The sequence below is a fragment of the Rhineura floridana genome, chromosome 11 (assembly GCF_030035675.1).
Source record: "Rhineura floridana isolate rRhiFlo1 chromosome 11, rRhiFlo1.hap2, whole genome shotgun sequence".
NCBI classification, from domain to species: domain Eukaryota; kingdom Metazoa; phylum Chordata; class Lepidosauria; order Squamata; family Rhineuridae; genus Rhineura; species Rhineura floridana.
Genome location: NC_084490.1, coordinates 66,930,659 through 66,952,141, shown reverse-complemented (window position 1 = coordinate 66,952,141; position 21,483 = coordinate 66,930,659). Strand labels below are relative to the sequence as shown.

Sequence of the window (21,483 nt, the reverse complement as noted above, 5' to 3'; positions counted from 1 at the left end):
TACTCTTTGACAAGAGAGGGCAGGCTGACCAAACTTTTCACATTAACTGGAATTGAAGTTAGTAAAGTGCTGGTGTTTGGTTATTTGCAAATTTATAAAATACTTTTACTCCTGATGAAGGCTGTGTTTCATCTTCTGTACATATGTATATACATTGGCAAGGCAAAGTTCTGTTTTTTTTCTCTAGTATAATATAAATTGATCTAACTATTCCTACATCAGAGTTGACATCTAGAAATTTAACCATTGTTTGCAGTGTCATCCTAATGTCATACTAACGTCTTACCTTTCAGAAACTCATGATTTCTGTAAAGTCACAGCAAGCATGCTAAGCATGTCGCATATCACTATCAGTTATTGTCAAATAGTAACTTCTGGCATTTCCCAAGTGCCCTTCTTCATGGAATGCTTTCTAATTTTTCTGCACAATGGAGTCTTATTTACCTTTGATTTAAAACTTGTTTAGTGGAATCAGGTTTTTTAACCGTTTTTTTAACCCATAAGCATAAGCAATACAGGCCTCCCTGTATTGAAGAATCATAGGTAGAAGGAATTAGGGATGAACACATGCCAATTTTGGTTTCCCTGTAATCGTTTTTTCAAATCTTAAATTCAGTTTGTCCCATTGCCATATCCGTTTGCAAACGTTTGTAAACGTTTGGCATAAAAACCTATACATATTTTTGTGTGCATTTTTCCTAATACCTGTTTTTTGCAAGCAGTCTTTTCCAAAGCATTTTTGTACATTTCCCCTAATATACACATTTTCGTGCACAGCTTCCTGTAAGTTTTTGTACACTTTTTTTGCTTGGAGAACTGCATTGCAAAATCAGAAAGTACAAATTTCAAAGAATGTTTTGGTTTGCATTTTGTTTCAGGAAGTGCAAATGTGGCAAATTTGCATTAAAATGTGAATTGAATGAATTTCCCCCTCAACTCTGGTAGGAATGTACCATGGCAAGCACAGCCTAGCCCTGTTGGAAGCGTCTATAAACTATTATATGAAGTGCGTTCTAACTAGATGTTGATGTATTCTGAAATTAAGTGAAGGCAAGCCTCAGTAGAATCCCAGGTTGTTTTGCTTATAAACGGGAAGAATAGAAGAAAAATCTAACTTGTGATATGTTGCTGCCTCGTTCATGAATGTTGCAAGTACCACAGTTTGTATTGGAACTTCATTAGTTGTAAGTGTTGAACTTGCAGATATGGTTGCCTGTAACTCTGGGAAGGCACTGTCTTGATAGCAGATAAAGAATTGCCTCTGAGCCTAATTAATCTGTGGTATTGGATCTGCTGCACCATGCTACTGTAATCTCTGCCATACCAGCGACACAACGAATCTAAGACTAAGATGGCTCAACATAAACTGTTTTTCTATATAGGTACAGATTGGAAGATGTGTATTTGTGACTTCATCATCTCTTGTGGGAATGATCTTGATCTCTTGCTAGTGATCACATGTTGCTATTGCTAAGAGTCTGTATACATAAGGCAATGGATTTATCCCCGTAACAGGGGTGAGGAGCAATCTTCTACTTTCAAGAACAGTCCAGCCATCCTTGCTTATTAGAACAGGTGGCGGAAGGACCTTGCTTCCTCCTTCAGAAATCCAGAGAGTGGATCTTGCTTATATATGCTGAGTGTGACTAGTGATGAAAACTCTTGGACTTTGGAAACTAGATTTGAGTGGAATTGCATGCTGTTGACTTAATGGTACATGTGTGCTTACAGTAACTTGAAAACTATTGTAATCTAGTACACCACAAATTATAAAGAACTTTCCTATAGCTCTGGTTTGATAATGAATGTGTGTCAAAGTTAGGGAGACTGTATCTACTGTGTGGCTATGTTCTTGATTCTGTATGCATTCTAGGCAGGGCCGGCACCAGGTGTGACTGGGCCCTTGGGCACCAGCCTGCCCTGGGCCCCCTGCTACCGACCTTCCCAGACCGTGTGGAACCACTCCACCTACCTCTTTTCTCATTCTGTGAATTCCCTGCACGCTGGGCGGAGGCTTCTCTAAGGGGCTAATACCCCCGCTGCCATCTTCGTTGATGGCACGCATGTGCGCTACACTGCATGTATGCACATGCCTGCCTTCAATCAAGATAGTGGTAGGGGCATGAGCCCCTTAGAGAAACCTCTGCTGCCATCTTGGTTGATGCCAGCTGCGTGTGCAGCCTGCAGGACATTCACAGAAAGGGAGGAGAGGTAGGTGGAGCAGGCAGATGCCATGGGCTCACACGGTCTGCCTCCCCCCCGGGAGCTCTGACTCTGCCATCTGCAGCAGGGTCAGGAGTTGACCCTGCTGAGAATGGTGGAAGGGGAGCGCTACCCCCACACCCTAATGAAGGGCCCTTTAGGGGCCCCAATGGGCTGCATGGTCCCTCGGCCAGGGCCTGACCTGGCTGCCCTTTGGCACCGGCCCTGATTCTAGTATTCTTGCCTGGCGGAGAATATTTTGCTAGTTTTAGATCTTCAGTTATTTTCCCCAGTAGTTGTAGTCGCTCATAACCTTGTATTTTAGTAAACAAGTTTTTAAGATTTTATTTTTCTCATGAGTCAATCAGGTCTAACTTATTTTTTATATTTACCATAAACTTTTAAACCAAAAAAGTAAGGGGTTGTATCCAGTGCCGCACCAACTGGACTTTTGTTTTCTCTCCTCCTGCATGCCCTCGAAATCTTCTCTGGAGAATTGCCAGCCCATGAGCTGATTTTGAGGTTTCATGAGCGGCTGGAGAAGTCGGGTACAGAGACATCCCTTGTGTTAGTGGAGCAGCAGTGCTGGATGCAGCCCAAAGAAACCACCAACATGGGGTTCCTGTTTTCTATAATATTTAAGACAAAACAGATGTGTAAAAGTAGTTCCTCTGCAAGATATTTGCGTGGAACAGTGCTACAGTAAATCTGTAACACTGCCATCATTGTTATTAAGGAAAAAGCCTAACAGAGCCCTTTTAATATCTACATAAGTTACAGAAAGAGAAAAATATAACAAGGATAACTACGTTGTACATTATCTTGTACTTTTTTCCAGATTGTAATAAACAAAAACCATTATCACCTTTTAATATTTGTATTTCTGTCCTGCTTTTCTACATCTCCATACTCATGGTAGCTCTCAATAAAACAATAGCTACAAATCATAAAATACATATGGGCTAAGTTAGAGGAAAGAAAGCTTATGTTAAAGTACTAGGGAAATCTTCTGAATAGGGAAAAATGCGGTTTTACAGTAGAATAGTGCCAGAGGAGAAGGAGGAATCTCCTTCCTTGATTAGTTTTAAAGAAAAAGTTGTGCATTCATTGCTTAAGGATGTGCGAAGATTTGTCTATCATACAACAAAGATTTGACTAGCAGATGATTCATTTGTATGTCTCTGGCACTGGGGTTCAGTAATCAGAACTGTGCCAAGTGCTGCAAGTTTTCACTGTGACAGATTTAGATCAAAATGCTTCAGAGGATTAACAAAACCTGAGAAATTAATTTTAAACTATTTACTATCAAATATATGGTTTGCTTTTAAAATAAGACTGGTAAGCCAAGCATATAAAGAAGTACATAATTAAATGTGTGTAAGATATGGAAGAACATTCCTTTGGAAATTTCGGCAAAATTGTAGAGAAGTGCACATAGATTTTCATTAAGCATAACTATAAGGGATAATTGTTTTAAAGTTATGACATGGTGGTATATGACCATGGAGATAATTGGGCATCCAAATATCTGTTGGCAGTGTCTAAAGAAAGAAATGTTATCACATATAGTGGGAATATTGTGCAGGTTTTTTTACTGAATTATGTAGACCAGCGGTCGCCAACGTGTCATCTGTGGGTCCCCTTGCACCTAGCCCCTGAGTTTTCGGGGGGGGGGAAAGAAATCTCTAGTCCTCCTAGAAAGAAAGTTGGGGAGCAAAATGTGCAAGTACCCTTATAAAGGATTTATGTGAAATGAGCCAGTCTGGCTGCTCCTGGCTGTCAGTGTTTATTATTTATTATTTTATTATTTTTATTTGTTTCATTTTTAGACCGCCCATAGCTAGTAGCTTTCTGGGCGGTGTACAAAACAGATTAAAAATACAATATTATAATAAAATCAATCACATATATCAACAACAATATTAAAATAAAGCATAGACATAAACATTAACATTAAAAACATTAAAAAGCCTGGGAGTACAGCCAGGTCTTAACCTGGCGCCTAAAAGAAAGCACCGTAGGCGCCAGGCGTATCTCTTCAGGTAAGCTGTTCCACAATTCGGGGGCCACTGCAGAAAAGGCCCTAGATCTGGTAACAATCCTCCGGGCATCCTGGTGAGATGGTACCCGGAGGAGGGCCTTAGATACTGAACGAAGTGAACGGGTAGGTTCATAGCGGGAGAGGCGTTCCACAAGGTACTGTGGTCCCACACCGTGTAAGGCTTTATAGGTCAAAACCAGCACCTTGAATCTAGCTCGGAAACAAATAGGTAGCCAGTGCAAACAGGCCAGGACAGGTGTTATATGCGCAGACCGATTGGTCCTTGTCAATAGCCTGGCTGCCGCGTTTTGCACCAGCTGAAGTTTCCGAACTGTCTTCAAGGGCAGCCCTACGTAGAGTGCATTACAGTAATCCAGTCTAGAAGTTACCAGGGCGTGAACAACTGAAGCGAGATCGTCGCTGTCCAGATAGGGGCGTAGTTGGGCTACTAAACGAAGATGGTAAAATGCATTCCGAGCCACCGAGGCCACTTGAGCCTCAAGTGACAAGAAAGGGTCAAAAAGGACCCCCAAACTACGAACCTGTTCTTTCAAGGGGAGTGTAACCCCATCTAGAACAGGATGAACATCCACCATCCGGGCAGGGAAAGAGCTCACCAACAGTGTTTCAGTCTTGTCTGGATTGAGTTTCAGTTTATTAGCTGTCATCCAGTCCATTATCGCGGTCAGGCAGCGGTTTAGCACATCAACAGCCTCACCTGAAGAAGGTGAAAAGGAGAAGTAGAGCTGCGTGTCATCAGCGTACTGATGGCAACGCACTCCAAACCTCCTGATGACCGCACCCAGAGGCTGCATGTAGATGTTAAAAAGCATGGGGGACAAAACCGACCCCTTATTAGCCAATGAGGGAAGTCTGAGCTGTGTTTGATAAGTGAGTTGTTTGGACACCAGGCAGTAGGAATCCTTGGAGTCCTAAAGAGCTACTGTTTTCCCCTTTAATGTACTTTTCCTTCTTCAGTCTTTTTTTCTAGTCTTTGGAATCTCTATAATTTGCCCTTTCTTTTAAAGAATCACCCTCCCCCCAAAAGTTTCAGTTCGTTCAGCTCGAGGACGTGGACAAGGTGCTTGGACAAGTTCGTGCGACCACTTCGGTACTGGATCCTTGCCCCTCTTGGCTAATTAAAACTAGCAAGGAAGGAACAGTTGGCTGGGCCAAGGAAGTGATTAATGCCTCTTTACGAGAGGGAGTGGTCCCTGGCTGTCTGAAAGAGGGCAGTGAGACCACTCCTGAAAAAACCTTCCTTGGACCCAGAGGATGTCAGCAGCTACAGACCAGTAGCCAATGTTCCGTTCCTGGGCAAGATCCTGGAACGTGTGGTTGCTGATCAGCTCCAGGCGCTATTGGATGAAACCGATTATCTAGATCCATTTCAATCGGGGTTCAGGCCTGGTTTTGGCACTGAGACTGCCTTGGTCGCCCTGTTTGATGACCTATGTCGGGAGAGAGACAGAGGGAGTGTAACTCTGTTGATTCTCCTTGACCTCTCAGCGGCTTTTGATACCATCGACCATGGTATCCTTCTGGAGAGGCTTGCGGAATTGGGAGTTGGAGGCACTGCTTGGCAGTGGTTCCGCTCCTACTTAGCAGGTCGTCTCCAGAAGATAGTGCTTGGGGAACATTGCTCGACACCGTGGGTTCTCCAATGTGGGGTCCCGCAGGGTTCGGTTCTGTCTCCCATGCTTTTTAACATTTATATGAAGCCGCTGGGGGCGGTCATCAGGAGTTTTGGAGTGCGTTGTCATCAGTATGCTGATGACACGCAGCTCTACTTCTCCTTTACATCTTCTTCAGGTGAGGCAGTCGACGTGCTGAACCGTTGCCTGGCTGCGACAATGGACTGGATGAGAACTAACAAACTGAGACTCAATCCTGACAAGACTGAGATGCTGTTGGTGGATGGTTTCTCTGATCGGATGGTGGATATATACCCTGTACTGGATGGGGTTACACTCCCCCTAAAGGAACAGGTGCGTAGTCTGGGAGTCATCTTAGACTCTTCCCTCACACTTGAGGCTCATGTAGCCTCGGTGGCCCGGAATGCGTTCTACCAACTTCGGTTGGTAGCCCAGCTACGTCCCTATCTGAGTAAGGAGGACCTCTCATCAGTGGTACATGCTATGGTAACCTCGCGTCTGGACTACTGCAATGCGCTTTACGTAGGGCTACCTTTGAAGACGATTCGGAAGCTACAGCTAGTGCAAAATGCGGCAGCCAGACTGCTAACAAGAACTAAGCGGTCTGAGCATATAACACCTGTGCTAGCCCGTTTGCACTGGCTTCCAATATGCTTCCGGGCCAGATTCAAAGTGTTGGTACTTACCTATAAAGCCTTATACGGCGCGGGACCACGATATCTGTCGGAACGCCTCTCCCGATATGAACCGGCCCGTACACTACGGTCTACTACGAAGGCCCTCCTCCGGGTTCCGACTCATAGGGAAGCCCGGAGAGTGGTGACAAGATCTAGGGCCTTCTCAGTGGTGGCCCCCGAACTATGGAATGGTCTTCCCGAGGAGGTGCGCCTGGCGCCGACACTATCATCTTTTCGGCGCCAGGTTAAAACCTTTCTCTTCTCTGAGGCATTTTAATTCCTGTTAATTGTAAATTATTATATTTTGATTTTAGACTGTACAGTTTTGTGTACAGTTTTGTGTTATTTTTATTGTATTTTTAATGTTCACCACCCAGAGAGCTGTTGCTAGTCGGGCGGTATATAAGCTTAATTAAATAAATAAATAAATAAAAAGGCAAATGTGAAAACTTTGCAAAGAGGCTTAGGCATGTTTTATGCTTTTTAGGAGCTAAAGACAAGGGACTTATTAAGAATTCACTGTATAGTTAACTTACAGTACAATCTACTCAGAAGTAAGTCTCTTTGTGTTTAATGGAGCTTATTTCCAGGTAAATGGGGACAGGATGGCAGCCTGGACTTCAGTGTAGAGATGACACTGGGAAGCTAAAAAAAACCAGGGTTCTTCCACCTTTAACAGCTGTATGACAGGCATAAATTCAACAGGTCAAGCCTTTTCTAGTATGGAAATGCAATTATGGGAAAAGCTGCACCATGACTACTTTCTAATTGTGTTATGCTACTCCCCCCTCCCATGGCAGCTATTTTGTGTTATGCCACGATCCCCAATGCCAGCCATTTTGTGACTGGTGCCCCATTACTCTCTCAAAATTTGAAGTGTGACCTCGTGATCTAAAAACGTTGACGACCCCTGGTGTAGAGGACTCAATAAAATAGGAGCATAAGGAGTTAATTTCATAGATATTAGCAGCAACAAGAACAGTATATGCTAAAGAATGTGGATCACAAAAAATACAAACAGTAAAAGAATGGTTAGGGAAAGTGAAATTTTGCCTTAATGATCAAATTCACATAGTACTGAAGGGTAAAGAAAGAAAACAGTAACTTTATATCAAATAAAATATTGTAGAAGAAATATATTTCCTAAATCAAAGAGAGACCTTGAGTGTTTAATGTATTAGAATAATATAAATCTACAATTAGAAAGCAGGGTCAAAAAGTCGGACATGATGACCTGCTCCAGAGAGAAGACCCCTGTCAGAGTCAGTATTTAACTCCATCTTTCACCAGAAAGAAAAACATATTTTTGTCTCTTCTGTGTGTTGTGCGTGCATGCACCTGGGAGCCTAAAAATAAGAACTTTTTTCTGTTTACCGTCTCCCCTCTCTCTCCTCTCTTCCACTCACCTCTTCTCAGAAGATATTGGGTTGTTGTTGTTTTTTACCTAAAGGACAATTGGACCATCTCTGCCCAACATTGGTGTGAGGCCAAATAATGCTGCCATTAATTTTCTCCATGATATGCACCTCTCTACATTAGGAGGATAGGTACAGCCATTGTTTTGGTGACTTACCTGCCACAACTCCCTTCTGCACCTGTTGGCCATGTTCCTGGGAGCAAGGTGTATTTTGTCAGCAAAGTAGTTCCCACATGGTGGTCCAGCTTGCTAGCACCTCAGACACGGAATTAGACCATGCTCCCTCCAGAGTGGCTGGATGTCCAGCCAGATGGGCGACTAATAAATTTAATAATAAATAAATAAAAAAAACATAGAGAAATCCATGAGGAAGAAGCTGGAGTCTCTACAGTTGCAGTATATGGAGGCCACAGATGTGGGGTAGAAACTGTTTCAGTGCTTTACTTTTCTGCAGAAACTTTTCTGTTTCATATGTTTATCAATAACAGTGAATGGATAACAATAAATAGATACCAGTTGCAAATAAACTGCAAATTCCCACTTTCAAAATGTTTAGCCTTGTTTACTAAATGTAAGTAAATGAGATCATTCTAGGGCATCAGAACTTTCTGAGCAAATTACCTTAATTAGCGTGGGAAAACCTTCCAATTCATTTTTTTCTGGAAACTCATATCCCTAGCGGAGACAGAAAACTGCCTATTCCCTGCAGTGCCCTATCCAAAGATAGCAGGGCTGGTTTATTGTTTCTGCTCCATCGTTTAATAACACACAGTTGGCAGCAGAGGAGGCAGAAGCCATCCCTTCTCAAAAACATGGCAGTAACGTCCACAGACAAAGAGCAGAGTTTGCTCTCTTCCTTCTCCTTGAGCTTCAGCTCTTCCTAATGGGAGAGGAGAGAGAGAAATGCCGGAAGTATTCTCCAAGGCAGCCGCCACCAGCTACTCATCCTGTTCTGTATGTTTGTGTTTGCCTCCTTGGAGGGGGAACCCTCTTACAGGAATCCCAAGGATGGCCATCCCTCTTTGGTTGCTGGTCCCCCCTCCTTGCCATAAAGGAATCAGCATAGCCTGCTCTTCTTCTTCTGAAATTCCATGGGGAAAGGACAATTTGGAAAGACTTTATTAGGGTGCCTCAGTCTCAGGCTGAATCAGGGAAAGAGGATGGAGGGCTATTAGAAAGCAATGCTCCCCTTTTTATTCCCTCCATTACACCAGAGTTTTTTCAATCTGGACCTGTTTCCTATCTTTTTGTCAATCAAAGAGGACAACCTCCATCCCTGAGCCTCATTTCATGTTGGTGGGAAGCTCAAACGAAGGGAGACAAATGAAGGAGGGGAGCTGAAACAGATGGAAGGAACATGGGGAAAAAGCTTTCTGCCAAGTAATCAGTTCAGACCTCTGGCAAGAGCGATCTGTCACTCCCTTAATAGCCTGCTGGTTAGGGAAGACGAATCCGGGAGGGGGGGGGGAGAAGGGATTGACCCTGGCCACAACTCTGGCTTTAGCCCCATCCACTAGGAATCCACACCCTTCTGCCCTTCTCCCTCCCATCCATCAAAGAATTGTCATGTACTGTAGTAGATGAGGGCCCTTCATATATATCTAAGCAGAAGAGGGCAAACTCTGCTCTTTGTGGACTTTACTGCCATGTTTTTGAGAAGGGATGGCTTCTGCCTCCTATGTTGCCAACTGTGCCTTTTTTCCATTGGGGTGCAAGCCTGTGCTATTGTGTTCCTGTTTATTTTTTTGGTGTTGGATGTTATGCCACACATAGATGGCACATGTTCTGTGACTGGTGCCCACGGCACTTCCTCGATATTCCAAATATGCCACTGGCCCAAAAAAGATTGGTGACCCTTGTTGAAGGAGACTAAGGAGGCCCACCTTTGGAATCCATTTCAGTGAGTGCAAGGGCTCTTTTTTCCTCTGTGCAGACCCCTAGTCAAAGTAGCTCACGATCTCCTTCAGAAATCTCTTGGTTTTGTCTTCTGAGTACTCCCTTCATCCCATCTCCTACTTCTCTCATTGGGCTACTTGCCACTGTTTTAATAATTACCCCTTGAAGTCAGTTGTGAATCTTTTCTCCTTCAGGCCATATGTACGCATTGAATCTGAGAGGATTCACTCTGGATAGGTTGTCAAGTCTTTGAGCTCTTGACCCTGTCTTCTGTTGAAACGTCTCTTTATATTGTTTGGGTTTTGTATTTTATTATGAATTGTGGTATTTTATTTTATGTAAGTTGCTTTAGGTGACCAGGCATTTTTAGGCCTGTTATACAGTGTAGTGGCTAGAGTGTTGGACTATGCTCTGGGAGACCAGGGTTTGAATCCCCACATAGCCGTGAAGCTCACTGGGTGACCATAGGCCAGTCAGTGCCTCTCAGCCTCAGAAGGAGACAGTGGTAAACCACCTCTGAAACCGCTTACTATGAAAACCCTGTTCATGGGGTCGCTATAAGTCGTAATCTACTTGAAGGCAGTCCATTTCAATTTTTTCATTCTTTGGGTAATACAAACACATTAGAAGGGCAGGATAAATAAACTACTTTGTGTAAATAAGCCCTTTCCTGCCCAATCTTCTGTAAGGATGAACAGAAAGGAACTTCATGCTACTTTTAATGTTTTGATCCCAGTGTGCTGCTGGATTAGGTGTTAGAGCTATACAATGGAAAGCAGGTGCATGCAAACCACTGTGTGTGTATTTTTGCCAGCCTAATTCAACAGCTGAGGCTATTAGTACATAGCCTTAGCAAATAAGTTGCAATAGTGTGAATCAACTGTTGCAGGGGGCTGGATCCAGTTCCCCAGCTTCTGCTCCCACTTCTCATAAATCGTTGCCCTGGAGAGCAACATGTTTCCAAGCCAAACTCTATGTGCTGGTTTTAATCTTTTGCAAAGTCTTGAATTGCCTGGGTCCTGATTATGTGGGGGAACAGCTCCTCCTCTTGGGCTCCACTTCATCTAAAAATTAATATGTACCAACCAAGCTATGCTAAAGATTACATGTGGAGGCTAGATTCGCCTTTGCAAAAAGTAGGGTCTGCTTTGTTGCAGACTTGGAATTTTGGGATACCCTTCCTACGAAGATTTGCATGACTCCATCCTGTAGGAGCAGGTTATAACATGTGTTTTGTTCTGCCTTTGGTAGTTCAGTTGTTGAATTCTACTATTCAATTATGATTTTGGGGGGGGTTTTTGGTTCTATTTTCATTTTAAATTGAAAAGCAACAAAAATTGTATAAGGCAGCTGTTCGGTAACAGTTACTTATTTGGGAGTGTTGCCCATGCTCACCCTTAGATCAGGGCATGTAAAACTTGTTTAGAGATACATCTAGTATTCTGAGATACTCATTTCATTTAGGGATATACAACTCCATCATATATCCCTGTGTTCAACTTGTCACATGAATTAAATTATGTGTAGATGTTGGACTTATTTAGCCATATGAACAGGAGCTGACATGCTGGTCAATTAGACTCTTGCTTTAACCACAGTGGTCATCAAGCCATTATATCTTTAAACTTAATTTCATGATTTCACAATATCAGGTAACAAATTAGTTTTTGTAATTAGCATAATTATTAAACCCGTTGATCTCTTGTTCAATAAAGTTATTTTTTTAAAAAAAATACTTGCCCAAATCTCTTTAGGCCAGTCAAATCCCCAACCTTAATGTGCACATTGAGTCATTATGTTTATAGCTTGATTTCTTGCATTCAGAGCAATGTAATTAAATTTGGAATCTCGTGTGTAAAAAAATCATGAGCATTCTTCCATCAGAGATTATGTGATAAAACTTGGTATCTTTTCAGTTGTAGGAATTGGTGACTTCTGTTTTTTGTACTGTGTGGGAAGTTTTCTGAAGTTTCAACAGTGGAACAAGTTTTGATGAGTGATTTGGATCTTTGGATACAGGACCTTGTCTTGTCCACAACCTTGAAGTTGAATGTATACATATTTCTCTTGTATGCTCCCTCTTCCCCCACCACTAAAATTATTTTAGAAGGTAATTCTAGAAAAGGAGAAGCAGCTTAGCCCCCTTTTGTGCCACTTTAGAAATAGTCTCACAAAAACCTAAGAGGGCCATGTTGGCCCACAATAAAAATTCAAAAATCCTTATTAGAGCAATACCTATTAGCCAACCAGAAAATAGTGTGTGAGTTTTTGAGTTCAGATCTTTTTATCAAGCTAGATGGTAAACAAAGCATGGAGGTGGGGAAGCTGGCTGACAAAGCCATAGAGTCTGCCTTTAGTCACAGTCGTGAGATGGAATGTAGGAGAAGATGGGAGGCATTACAATAAATGCTAGGTAATATGCAGGTTTCAGATTGTACCAGCTGGAATGGGGGAAAAAAAAGTAGATTCCCTTTTTAAAAAATAAAATAAAAATAAAATGTAGCTGTTATCCAGATCTGCATCTGTTGTGTCCTTGGTGGGTGGGAAATGAGAATAATTCTAAAAAATTATGCAATTCTTATGTTAACGAAGTTGGAGATTAATTTTCTAGGTTTAATGAATGTGCTAGGTTTAAAAAAAGGCAAGTACAAGCAGAGTTGGATAGCTTTGCCTAGTACTTGGAGGAAATGTTCCCTTAGAAAATAAAGTCCCACCTCCAGGTAATATAAAATCCTCTTCGTCCAGTTATATCCCGCTATTGAAACTAAATAGTGTATTAGTAGGGAAGACAATGAAAGCAACCTCCTTCCATGTTCAAGGACAATTATGGTTACTCTGTTTTATGAAGTTGTTGGCCGCATAAGAGCCAGCTTTAAGTAGGTTTTCAGTAGGCTGCAGGGTAGAAGCCTCCAACATTTCTAGCTGACTACAAGAAATGGGGTTGCTGATACATCAGTCTGCTGTGTTTTTTGTTCATCCTAGGAACTTTTCTAGGAACATTTGTCGTTCATATGATAGTTGGAGACTCTTTATTTCTGTTAAATACTCAGCATGCTCCCATGTATGAACTTGGCCTAAGATTTTCTTAAGGCACATGCATTTTTAAAGTGGATTTTCCAGGAAAAAAATAGTCTAAATCTTTTCTTCTCAGAGGTGTCTTCAAATACCTTCTAGTGTTGTAACATCTCTTACTAATATATACAGTTTAGTATTTCAACCTTCATATATTTAACATGTAGAATATCTTTATAAGAAAAATAACAGAATTTTTAAGTTTTTCATGAGAAAGCTGTTTGGGGGCAATTGGCTATGCCATAAGCACTAGAAAATCTTCAGAACTTTCTTTTTATGAATTCTGCTTGAATCTTTGACCACAATGGTTTTAAGGACCATTTTGGATTTTGTTTTTAGGGTCTAAAGAAGATTTCTACTTCAAACATGAGATATTGCGACTTTCTTATATCAGAAGAGAGGAAAATTTCATACTCTTGATGTCAGGTAAATTATGAAATACTGTTAAGGACAGAATGGAACTTGACCAGGAACTAGTGTGCAGACGCTGACAAGATTAAGTTCACATAGGTTACCAGACAGAGTATTGCAGATTTTTAAGTGGCTCATAGAGCACACACAAATTCTTACCCATTTTTGTAAAAGTGTTGCTGTTTAGCTGTGCTGTTTCTTTAGGAAGTGTTCCACTATGCGTTTGTCTTGTGTCTGTTGGCATTTGGTTCATGGTTATCATATTACAAGAGGAGGTACCTATTGCCTGTTGGATGGGATTACAAAATGTTATTTCAGATGTCCCCATGTCAAGTTTTGATATGTCCTGTATGGAGCAAAATCTCTGTGAGCATCTCATGTCTTTTAGACAGCAATCCTGTACCTGCATACCTGAGTGTAAGTCCCATTGAGTTCATTGTAAATTACTTTTGAGATACAGCACAATCCTATAAAATATACCATAAAAATGGAAATGGACTGCCTTCAAGTCGATCCCGATTTATGGCGACCCTACGAATAGGGTTTTCATGGTAAGCGGTATTCAGAAGTAGTTTACCATTGCCTTCCTCTGAGGCTGAGAGTCAGTGACTGGCCCACGGTCACCCAATGAGCTTCATGGCTGTGTGGGGATTCGAACCCTGGTCTCCCAGGTCATAGTCCAACGCTCTAACCACTACACCACACTGGTATACCATAGGATTACCATAGGTAAATAATATTTTTGTATATATTTCCCAGAGTACGACTACTCTTCATTGCATTTCTGAGCAAGTCTGAACTAAAAATTGAGCTTAGAATTGACATCTGAGGGCTACCTAGAATCATCATCAGTTTTGACCAGTTCTGCTTCAGATAATCCATGGTAGTCAGAATGAATGAACTTGATCTGTTGGGGGCACATAGAATTGAATCAGTCTACTGTTGATTAGGGACCAGGGTGTATTTGGAATGTCAAGACTGTGTTATGGATGCCTCTGGTCCTCTGTATCACTGCTTCCTGCTCTTAAGATAGCTCAAGACACTGGGTCTTTGAAGACTGCCATAGATTATGTTCAGTTTGGGGTGATTTACATAGAAATTTCCTCCTAGCTTTAGAATCCTACACCTCTGCCTCACAGGTGGATGGCTTTCAAGTATGTTATAACAGTAATAAAGCAGATCTAGTGTTGTTCCAAACAAAAAAGGAGCTTCAGGAGCATTCTCTTACAACCCAAAGAGCCTATTATATAGGAGCTCATCTCCAGGCCTCAATGCTACTATATTGTGACTTGGAATTTTAAAGCTCTCATTATCATCCTATCAAACCTGTTGTTGTCAAGGTCTGTATATGAGTAGTACTTGGTCAGCCAAGCAACAGTTTCATTTGTCTTGTCGGGAGGGGGGGTGTTGGCGTTGGGGAAGTTCCAAAGTCTGTGGGTGTAGCTTAGAGACGTAAGTCAATATGTTTAAGGCACCGTGCATTGTATATTTAAATCTTTTCAATACTCTTTTGGCTAATAGGATGTCTTCCAACGTTTACCTCAGCCCCTAGAAATGATAGTCAAATAATGTATCAAGGACTACCTTTCATGTCTTGACATTTGACATAGTTGTATCGTAACCACCCTTTTTACTTTTCCAGTTCTGATCCTATCTGTCAATCAATTCTCCACTTTTGGTGAAATTTATTGACACATAGGGAAAAATTGCCCTCTTCTTGATGCACAGGTTCACCCATTTCTTCTTCCTGTGCAGAGTTTGAAAATAGCTTGTCTTTCAAGTTTCTACCCAAATGTAGAAGTTTGTTTGCCTTTCATAGTGAAAGCATCATGGCTTTCCTTATGATTTCTTGATAATTGAAATCTGTGTCAGCATGTCTTAAACCAGGACAACTTGCACAATACTCGATTCCTTCAACTTTAAGCCATTTTGCTATTGGTATCCTACTGTAATAAAATATTCTGTATTCCCAAATACATTGAAATGATGGCATGCTGTCAGCGATAGCTTCTCTTTATCAAATTGTAAGTTCTCTTCCACTTGAGCGAGAAAGTCCTGTTCTTTCAATACTTATTATAAATAAGTTAGTTTAACTGGTTAAGAGCCAAATGTGTAATTTTTAATTTATTTAATAGACATCAGGACAAACATAAGAACAAGTCTCAACTAATGCAAAGAAATGGAGTTACAATACGGGTATCAGGGGAAAGGTCTAGAGTGAATGTACACTTGTAAGTCACTCAACTGAGAAATGTCCTCCAAATGTGTCTCTGTGTTATGTGGAGGCTTTCTATCTTAGAAACATTAATGAATGAAAAGAGGGAAATCCGGTAACATCAAATTGTCCTAGCTTTGGATGGCCTCATGCTCTGTGGACTGAGCAGGTAATTTTTTAAAAAAATAACCCTTGTAAGGAGCTGCCAGGGCTCATCAGGGGCAGTTTCTTCCTCCTATATCCAAAACCAAAAAGGAGGCCTAAGACTGTCGTAGCAGAACTAAGGCCTTAGTCAGAAGGAAGGGACTTGCCTTGTAGCCAGGTCAATGAGCCCCACCTACAAGGGTGGAGTTGATGATGAATAATTAGGCTTCCCAGGGAAAAAGAAAAGACCAAACCCCAGTGCTAAGAAAGATCGCTTGAGAGAAAAGCCCTTGTTGGCTCTGGCTGTATCAGGGATGGGTGGTGTGCTCTTGGAGATAATGCAAGGAGGAGATTGAGGATGAAGGAAGGCATAGGGAAGCACAGGAGCTCCCTTCTTGGGGAAATGCATGCATTGGCCACACCCCCCCCCAAAGTACTAGCTGTCTTCCCAAATAAATGAGATGCCCTTACTGCCAGGACAACCCATGCCCAAATGGAGAAGATAGCAACCTGAGGAACCTAATTTAATGAAATCAGAATTGCTGAAGGAGAAGCAGTAGCTGTAGATTCTGGATCGGTACCAGAGACTCAGACTTCCCTCAGATGTCCCCCAAGAGGGATTCCCTGTTCTTATAAGGGGTGACACCTACGTTGAGAAATGCAGTTGTTTGCTGTAAGCTCATTGGACTGTGCAAGAGAAGTGCTGTGCTGTGAAATAACTCCTAGTAGACAGCGTCTGTAAGTTATCATGGTTTTATTACAAATGAATGGGCTTTTTTGTTAGAAGGCAAATTATGGTCCTCTTGCATCTGATGGATTTTGAGGTGCACCTCTCTTCCTGGGGGAACTACAGCCCTGTGGAAAACTCATCTTGTCTCATGAGATTGGGAGAATAGGCTTTCAGGAGAAGATATGTGTTCTATAATCTCTTGCTAACTTTGTGGATTAGAGATTATTTCTCCCCTAGCAATCTGGTGAATTATCAGGCAACTTCACTCATTTCTATACAAATCCTACATAAAACATCATAAATATACAATATATAACCCTAAGATAATTTTTATTTAAAATTTTGGATCCTATGGTTTATATTACCACCTGGTTGCATATACCCCCTTCTTGGGTAAGGTGGTGGAGAGAGCAGTGGCCAAGCAGTTTTATTTTTATTATAGTGAAAAACCTTGAAACGGCTTACAAAAAACAGTTGCAGCAGTTCCTGGAGGATGCAAATAACCTGGATCCATTTCATTTTAGGTTCAGGTGTGGGTTTTGGGAATCAGCCTTGGTAACTCTTATGGATGATCAGTATCGAGAGTGCAGCAGGGGAAGTGCAACTTTGTTTCTGCTTCTCTGCCTTTTGGCAGCTTTTGATACCATTGAACATGGTAGCCTTATGCAGGGCTGTGGAGTTGGTACGCCAAACCTTTGACTTCGATTCCTCTATTTTTCTACTCTGCAACTCCAACTCCTCTATTTTTCTACTGTCTGACTCCGACTCCGACTCCACCCAAAATTGCTTCTTGTCAATCAAAATTTATTTGGAAGTCAGAGTCGGTACATTTCTACCGACTCCGACTCCTCCCAAAATTGCTTCCGACTCCACCCAAAATTGCTCACGACTCCGACTCCACAGCCCTGGCCTCATGGATGGCTTTGTGGGATTTGTATTGGAGGAATTGTTTTATTGCGCTTTTGCTCATACCTACAGGGTCATGTTCAGAAAGTAGCGGTGGGGGACTGTGTTTCAGCTTCAGGGTCCCTGGGCTACGGTTTTCCACAGGGTACGATCTTGTCCCCAGTGCTGTTCAACATCTATATGAAGCTTACTGAAGACTTTTTTTTTAATTCTAAAAAGCTTTTTAGTTGAATTCTGATTTTATCATTTTAACTCATCTTTAATCATTGTATTGAGTCACATGTCAGTCACTTTGCATTATCCTGGCTGAAGGAATAAATGGGTAGGGTGTATAACACATTTCTTGAGTACAGTACAACTAAGTGCAATATATGCAGATGATATGATAATTTGATAAATCTAACTCTACAATCATGATTATGCAGAAATAGTTTTCGATTCATTAGGATGTTTGAATCATTCTATAATATATGTAAGTATCTCTTTAAGGCTAAAAGAGTTGGTGGGTTTTTGTTACTTGTCCGATCTTAAGAGACATGTAATGTAACAACTTTTCCATCTTGGAAGAAAAGTGAAATATAAATCTAATATACTTTTTAAATTAAGACAATTTTCAAAAATCTTTAAAAAGGCTCTTGAGACAGATGCATTTCTTATATACGCCTATTTGTGGAAGTTGGCATCATCTCAGTGCAGAGTCCTGTTACCAGACACATTGCCAAAACAATGTACACAGTACACTGCTCTGTACAAAACAAGTTGCTGACAACACATCTACAGGGTAGTGAATTTCTCTAAAAGAATTTTTGACTGATTAGCTGCCGAATTGAATGGGGAATACAAGGTATTTCGCATAACTGGTGTGAGCAGTTGATCCAAGTGCAAATAGCAAGCAGTAATTGCGGCTATGTCTGTCAACCTAGAACCATTCCATTGCTTGATAGTTTTCAACCTGATCACAGGTACAAATGCACCACACACAGAGAAGAAAAACAGAGTGATTAAGGGACTAATACAGAAATATCTTAAGATATGGATCGGTTCGGTTGTCTAAATTCTTGTACTAAATTCTGATTCTGTAGATTTTTCTGAATTGTATAAATCTCTTGCGTTCCCAATTATGGACTTGCTTTCAGAAAAAGATTGTATCATACTGGTTCCCAGTATATCCCTGTATTCTGCTCCTGATTTTTTTCTACAACAAAGAAAAACTAGTTTGTCAACCTTGATATATACTATGAACAGGTACAATCTCAAATTTTTAAACCTCCTTAACTGAATTGTGTTGCTCACTTCCTGCCTTGGGACAGTCACCAACTCTCAGTCTAACCTACTTCACTTGGCTGTTGTGAACATACAAAAGGAGGTATAAAACAGCTGCAAAAGAGGACGTAGTCTTATATTTGTTTGTTTTTAAATGTGGTTTTATTTTGCTGTACACCGCCCTGAGAGCTTGTTGCTATAGGGCGGTTTAAAAGCGTAATTAAATAAATAAATAAATAAATATAGTAGGCATCAAATTTGTTTCGTGTAACCAAAATGATGTATCTTCGTACTACGCAGGGACATTTTTTCTGCCCCTCCCCTCCCATTAGTACAGCTCCAAGGGTTCAGGCAATCTTAATCTGGCTTGATTATTGCATGTTTAGATGCACAAGTCCCAGTTGTGTTCAACTTTCTCACCATGAACCTTCCTCTGCCCTTTTCTTACAAGAATCCTGGGGTGCAATCCCGTTCTCATTTACCTGGGAGTAAGCCCCATTAAATAGAAGAGATTTACTTCTGAGTAGATGTATATGCCGTCGTACTGTAAGAGAAGTAAATTGGACTTTAAGTCCTACACAGCAGGAGGCATGCCTAAACTTCTTTACAAAGTTTTCAAATTTTGCACTTGCCATTTTTTTTGGGGGGGGGAATTCTTTAACATCTATCCACCCTTACTGTGAGGTAGAATTTGCAGAAAATAACATACAACAAAGATTCGAAGGAATAGAAAAGGAGACAGATACCAGAAAGAAAAGTGGAGGGAAGCAGAAAGTAGCAGCTCTTTGGACCCTGGTGTCCAAACAACTCACCTATCAATCACAACTCTGACTTCACTCATTGGCTGAAAGCACTGGATGATTTAGGGCTAGGTCTGGGGGCCTGGTACATCTGTACCACCCTTTCAGTGGTCCTACTGTCTTATATGTAAGTACAGAAAACTGCAAAAATAATGGCATCAAATCTAGTATAGCTTTGGTAACGCAGATGAAAGTATTGCGTTAGCCATGGTACTTTCATAATTAAGTTACTAATCAGACATATTATTTTAACAAGGATAACTTGTTTGCAGTCTTTGGTCATAATCCAGGAGTCTTCATCAGTAAGAACTATTTTCTTTGAGCAGTAGTCTTGCCAGGAAATTCATGCTGCATCCAGAAATTCTGTTCTGCATGCAGAAGCATGTTTCACCCAACTAATTGTGCCCATAACTTGCTTATGTATCCGTGCATGAATTGTACAAGCTATTTTTATTACAATTTGGTGAAATGATATCAGTTGAAAAGGTAGAGTACTTGTGGGGCAAAGGGCATTCTTATATTCAGAACTCAGCTGTATCAATGAACAAGGGCCTGTTGTTTAAGCTTTGGAGAATGTCTTTTCAGTGGTGATACCCCACCTGTGATTTGCCTGATCCCTGCCTTGAATTCACTTTGGTGCCAGATAAAGAGCTTTTAATTCAGGGGCTTTAACCTTTTAATCAATTCCTTTTATCTGGAATTTGGGTTTTATGTTGTTGTTTTTTTATTTATATATTTTTAATCTGTTGTAAATTGCCCTGAGAACATGGTTTCAAGATACCATATGCAGTACATGAATGAACAGCCACAACATGATACTTCCTAGATGCTAGTGAGGCAAGGACACTGTTTTTCCAACTGTTTCTTTATACTTTAGTTTAAAAAATGAGAAGTTACTTTGACTTTGGTTTTGCGTTTTAACATGTCATGGGTTTTTTGTTCTAATAATAGGAGAACTTCTGTACTGTTGCATTCTTGTGCAAAGGGTATACTAAACCTTATTCAACTATAATAATATAGAATGTGTTTATTACTGTTTTGCTTTATTTGTACTTTTTTAGGTGTAAGACAAAACTATATCCAGATAACCTACCTACAACAAGCGTTGTCATTGTCTTTCACAATGAAGCTTGGAGTACTCTCTTGCGAACTGTTCATAGTGTCATAAACCGGTCACCGCGACACATGCTGGAAGAAATTATTCTGGTAGATGATGCTAGTGAAAGAGGTAAGAGTTTGTATTGATTGCATCAGGTGCAGTTAGTGCATATTGTACAAATTCAGACTTCCATTAGCATAGCTGTAGCACATGTATTTTAAGTGCAACATAAGAACATAAGAACAGCCTGCTGGATCAGGCCAGTGGCCCATCTAGTCTAGCATCCTGTTCTCACAGTGGCCAACCAGGTGCCTGGGGGAAGCCCACAAGCAGGACCCGAGTGCAAGAACACTCTCCCCTCCTGAGGCTTCCGGCAACTGGTTTTCAGAAGCATGCTGCCTCTGACTAGGGTGGCAGAGCACAGCCATCATGGCTAGTAGCCATTGATAGCCCTGTCCTCCATGAATTTGTCTGATCTTCTTTTAAAGCCATCCAAGCTGGTGGCCATTACTGCATCTTGTGGGAGCAAATTCCATAGTTTAACTATGCGCTGAGTAAAGAAGTACTTCCTTTTGTCTGTCCTGAATCTTCCAACATTCAGCTTCTTTGAATGTCCACGAGTTCTAGTATTATGAGAGAGGGAGAAGAACTTTTCTCTATCCACTTTCTCAATGCCATGCATAATTTTATACACTTCTATCATGTCTCCTCTGACCCGCCTTTTCTCTAAACTAAAAAGCCCCAAATGCTGCAACCTTTCCTGGTAAGGGAGTCACTCCATCCCCTTGATCATTCTGGTTGCCCTCTTCTGAACCTTTTCCAACTCTAGAATATCCTTTTTGAGATGAGGCGACCAGAACTGTACACAGTATTCCAAATGCGGCCGCACCATAGATTTATACAACGGCATTATGATATCGGCTGTTTTATTTTCAATACCTTTCCTAATCATCGC

The 21,483-nt window shown here is 41.2% G+C and overlaps 1 protein-coding gene across 7 annotated transcripts in view; it reads left to right on the top strand.

Annotated features, from left to right (window-relative positions):
* Positions 1-21,483, top strand: part of GALNT1 (polypeptide N-acetylgalactosaminyltransferase 1) — a 90,833-nt gene that overhangs the window by 46,323 nt on the left and 23,027 nt on the right. For 6 of the 7 annotated variants that reach the window (XM_061589030.1, XM_061589029.1, XM_061589026.1 and 3 more), the window contains one exon: positions 20,491-20,657. In XM_061589030.1, the coding sequence (XP_061445014.1) occupies positions 20,491-20,657 (167 nt within the window). Of the gene's footprint in view, positions 1-13,299; positions 13,387-20,490; positions 20,658-21,483 lie in introns of those variants that run through there. The other variant, XM_061589031.1, reaches the window with a different exon arrangement.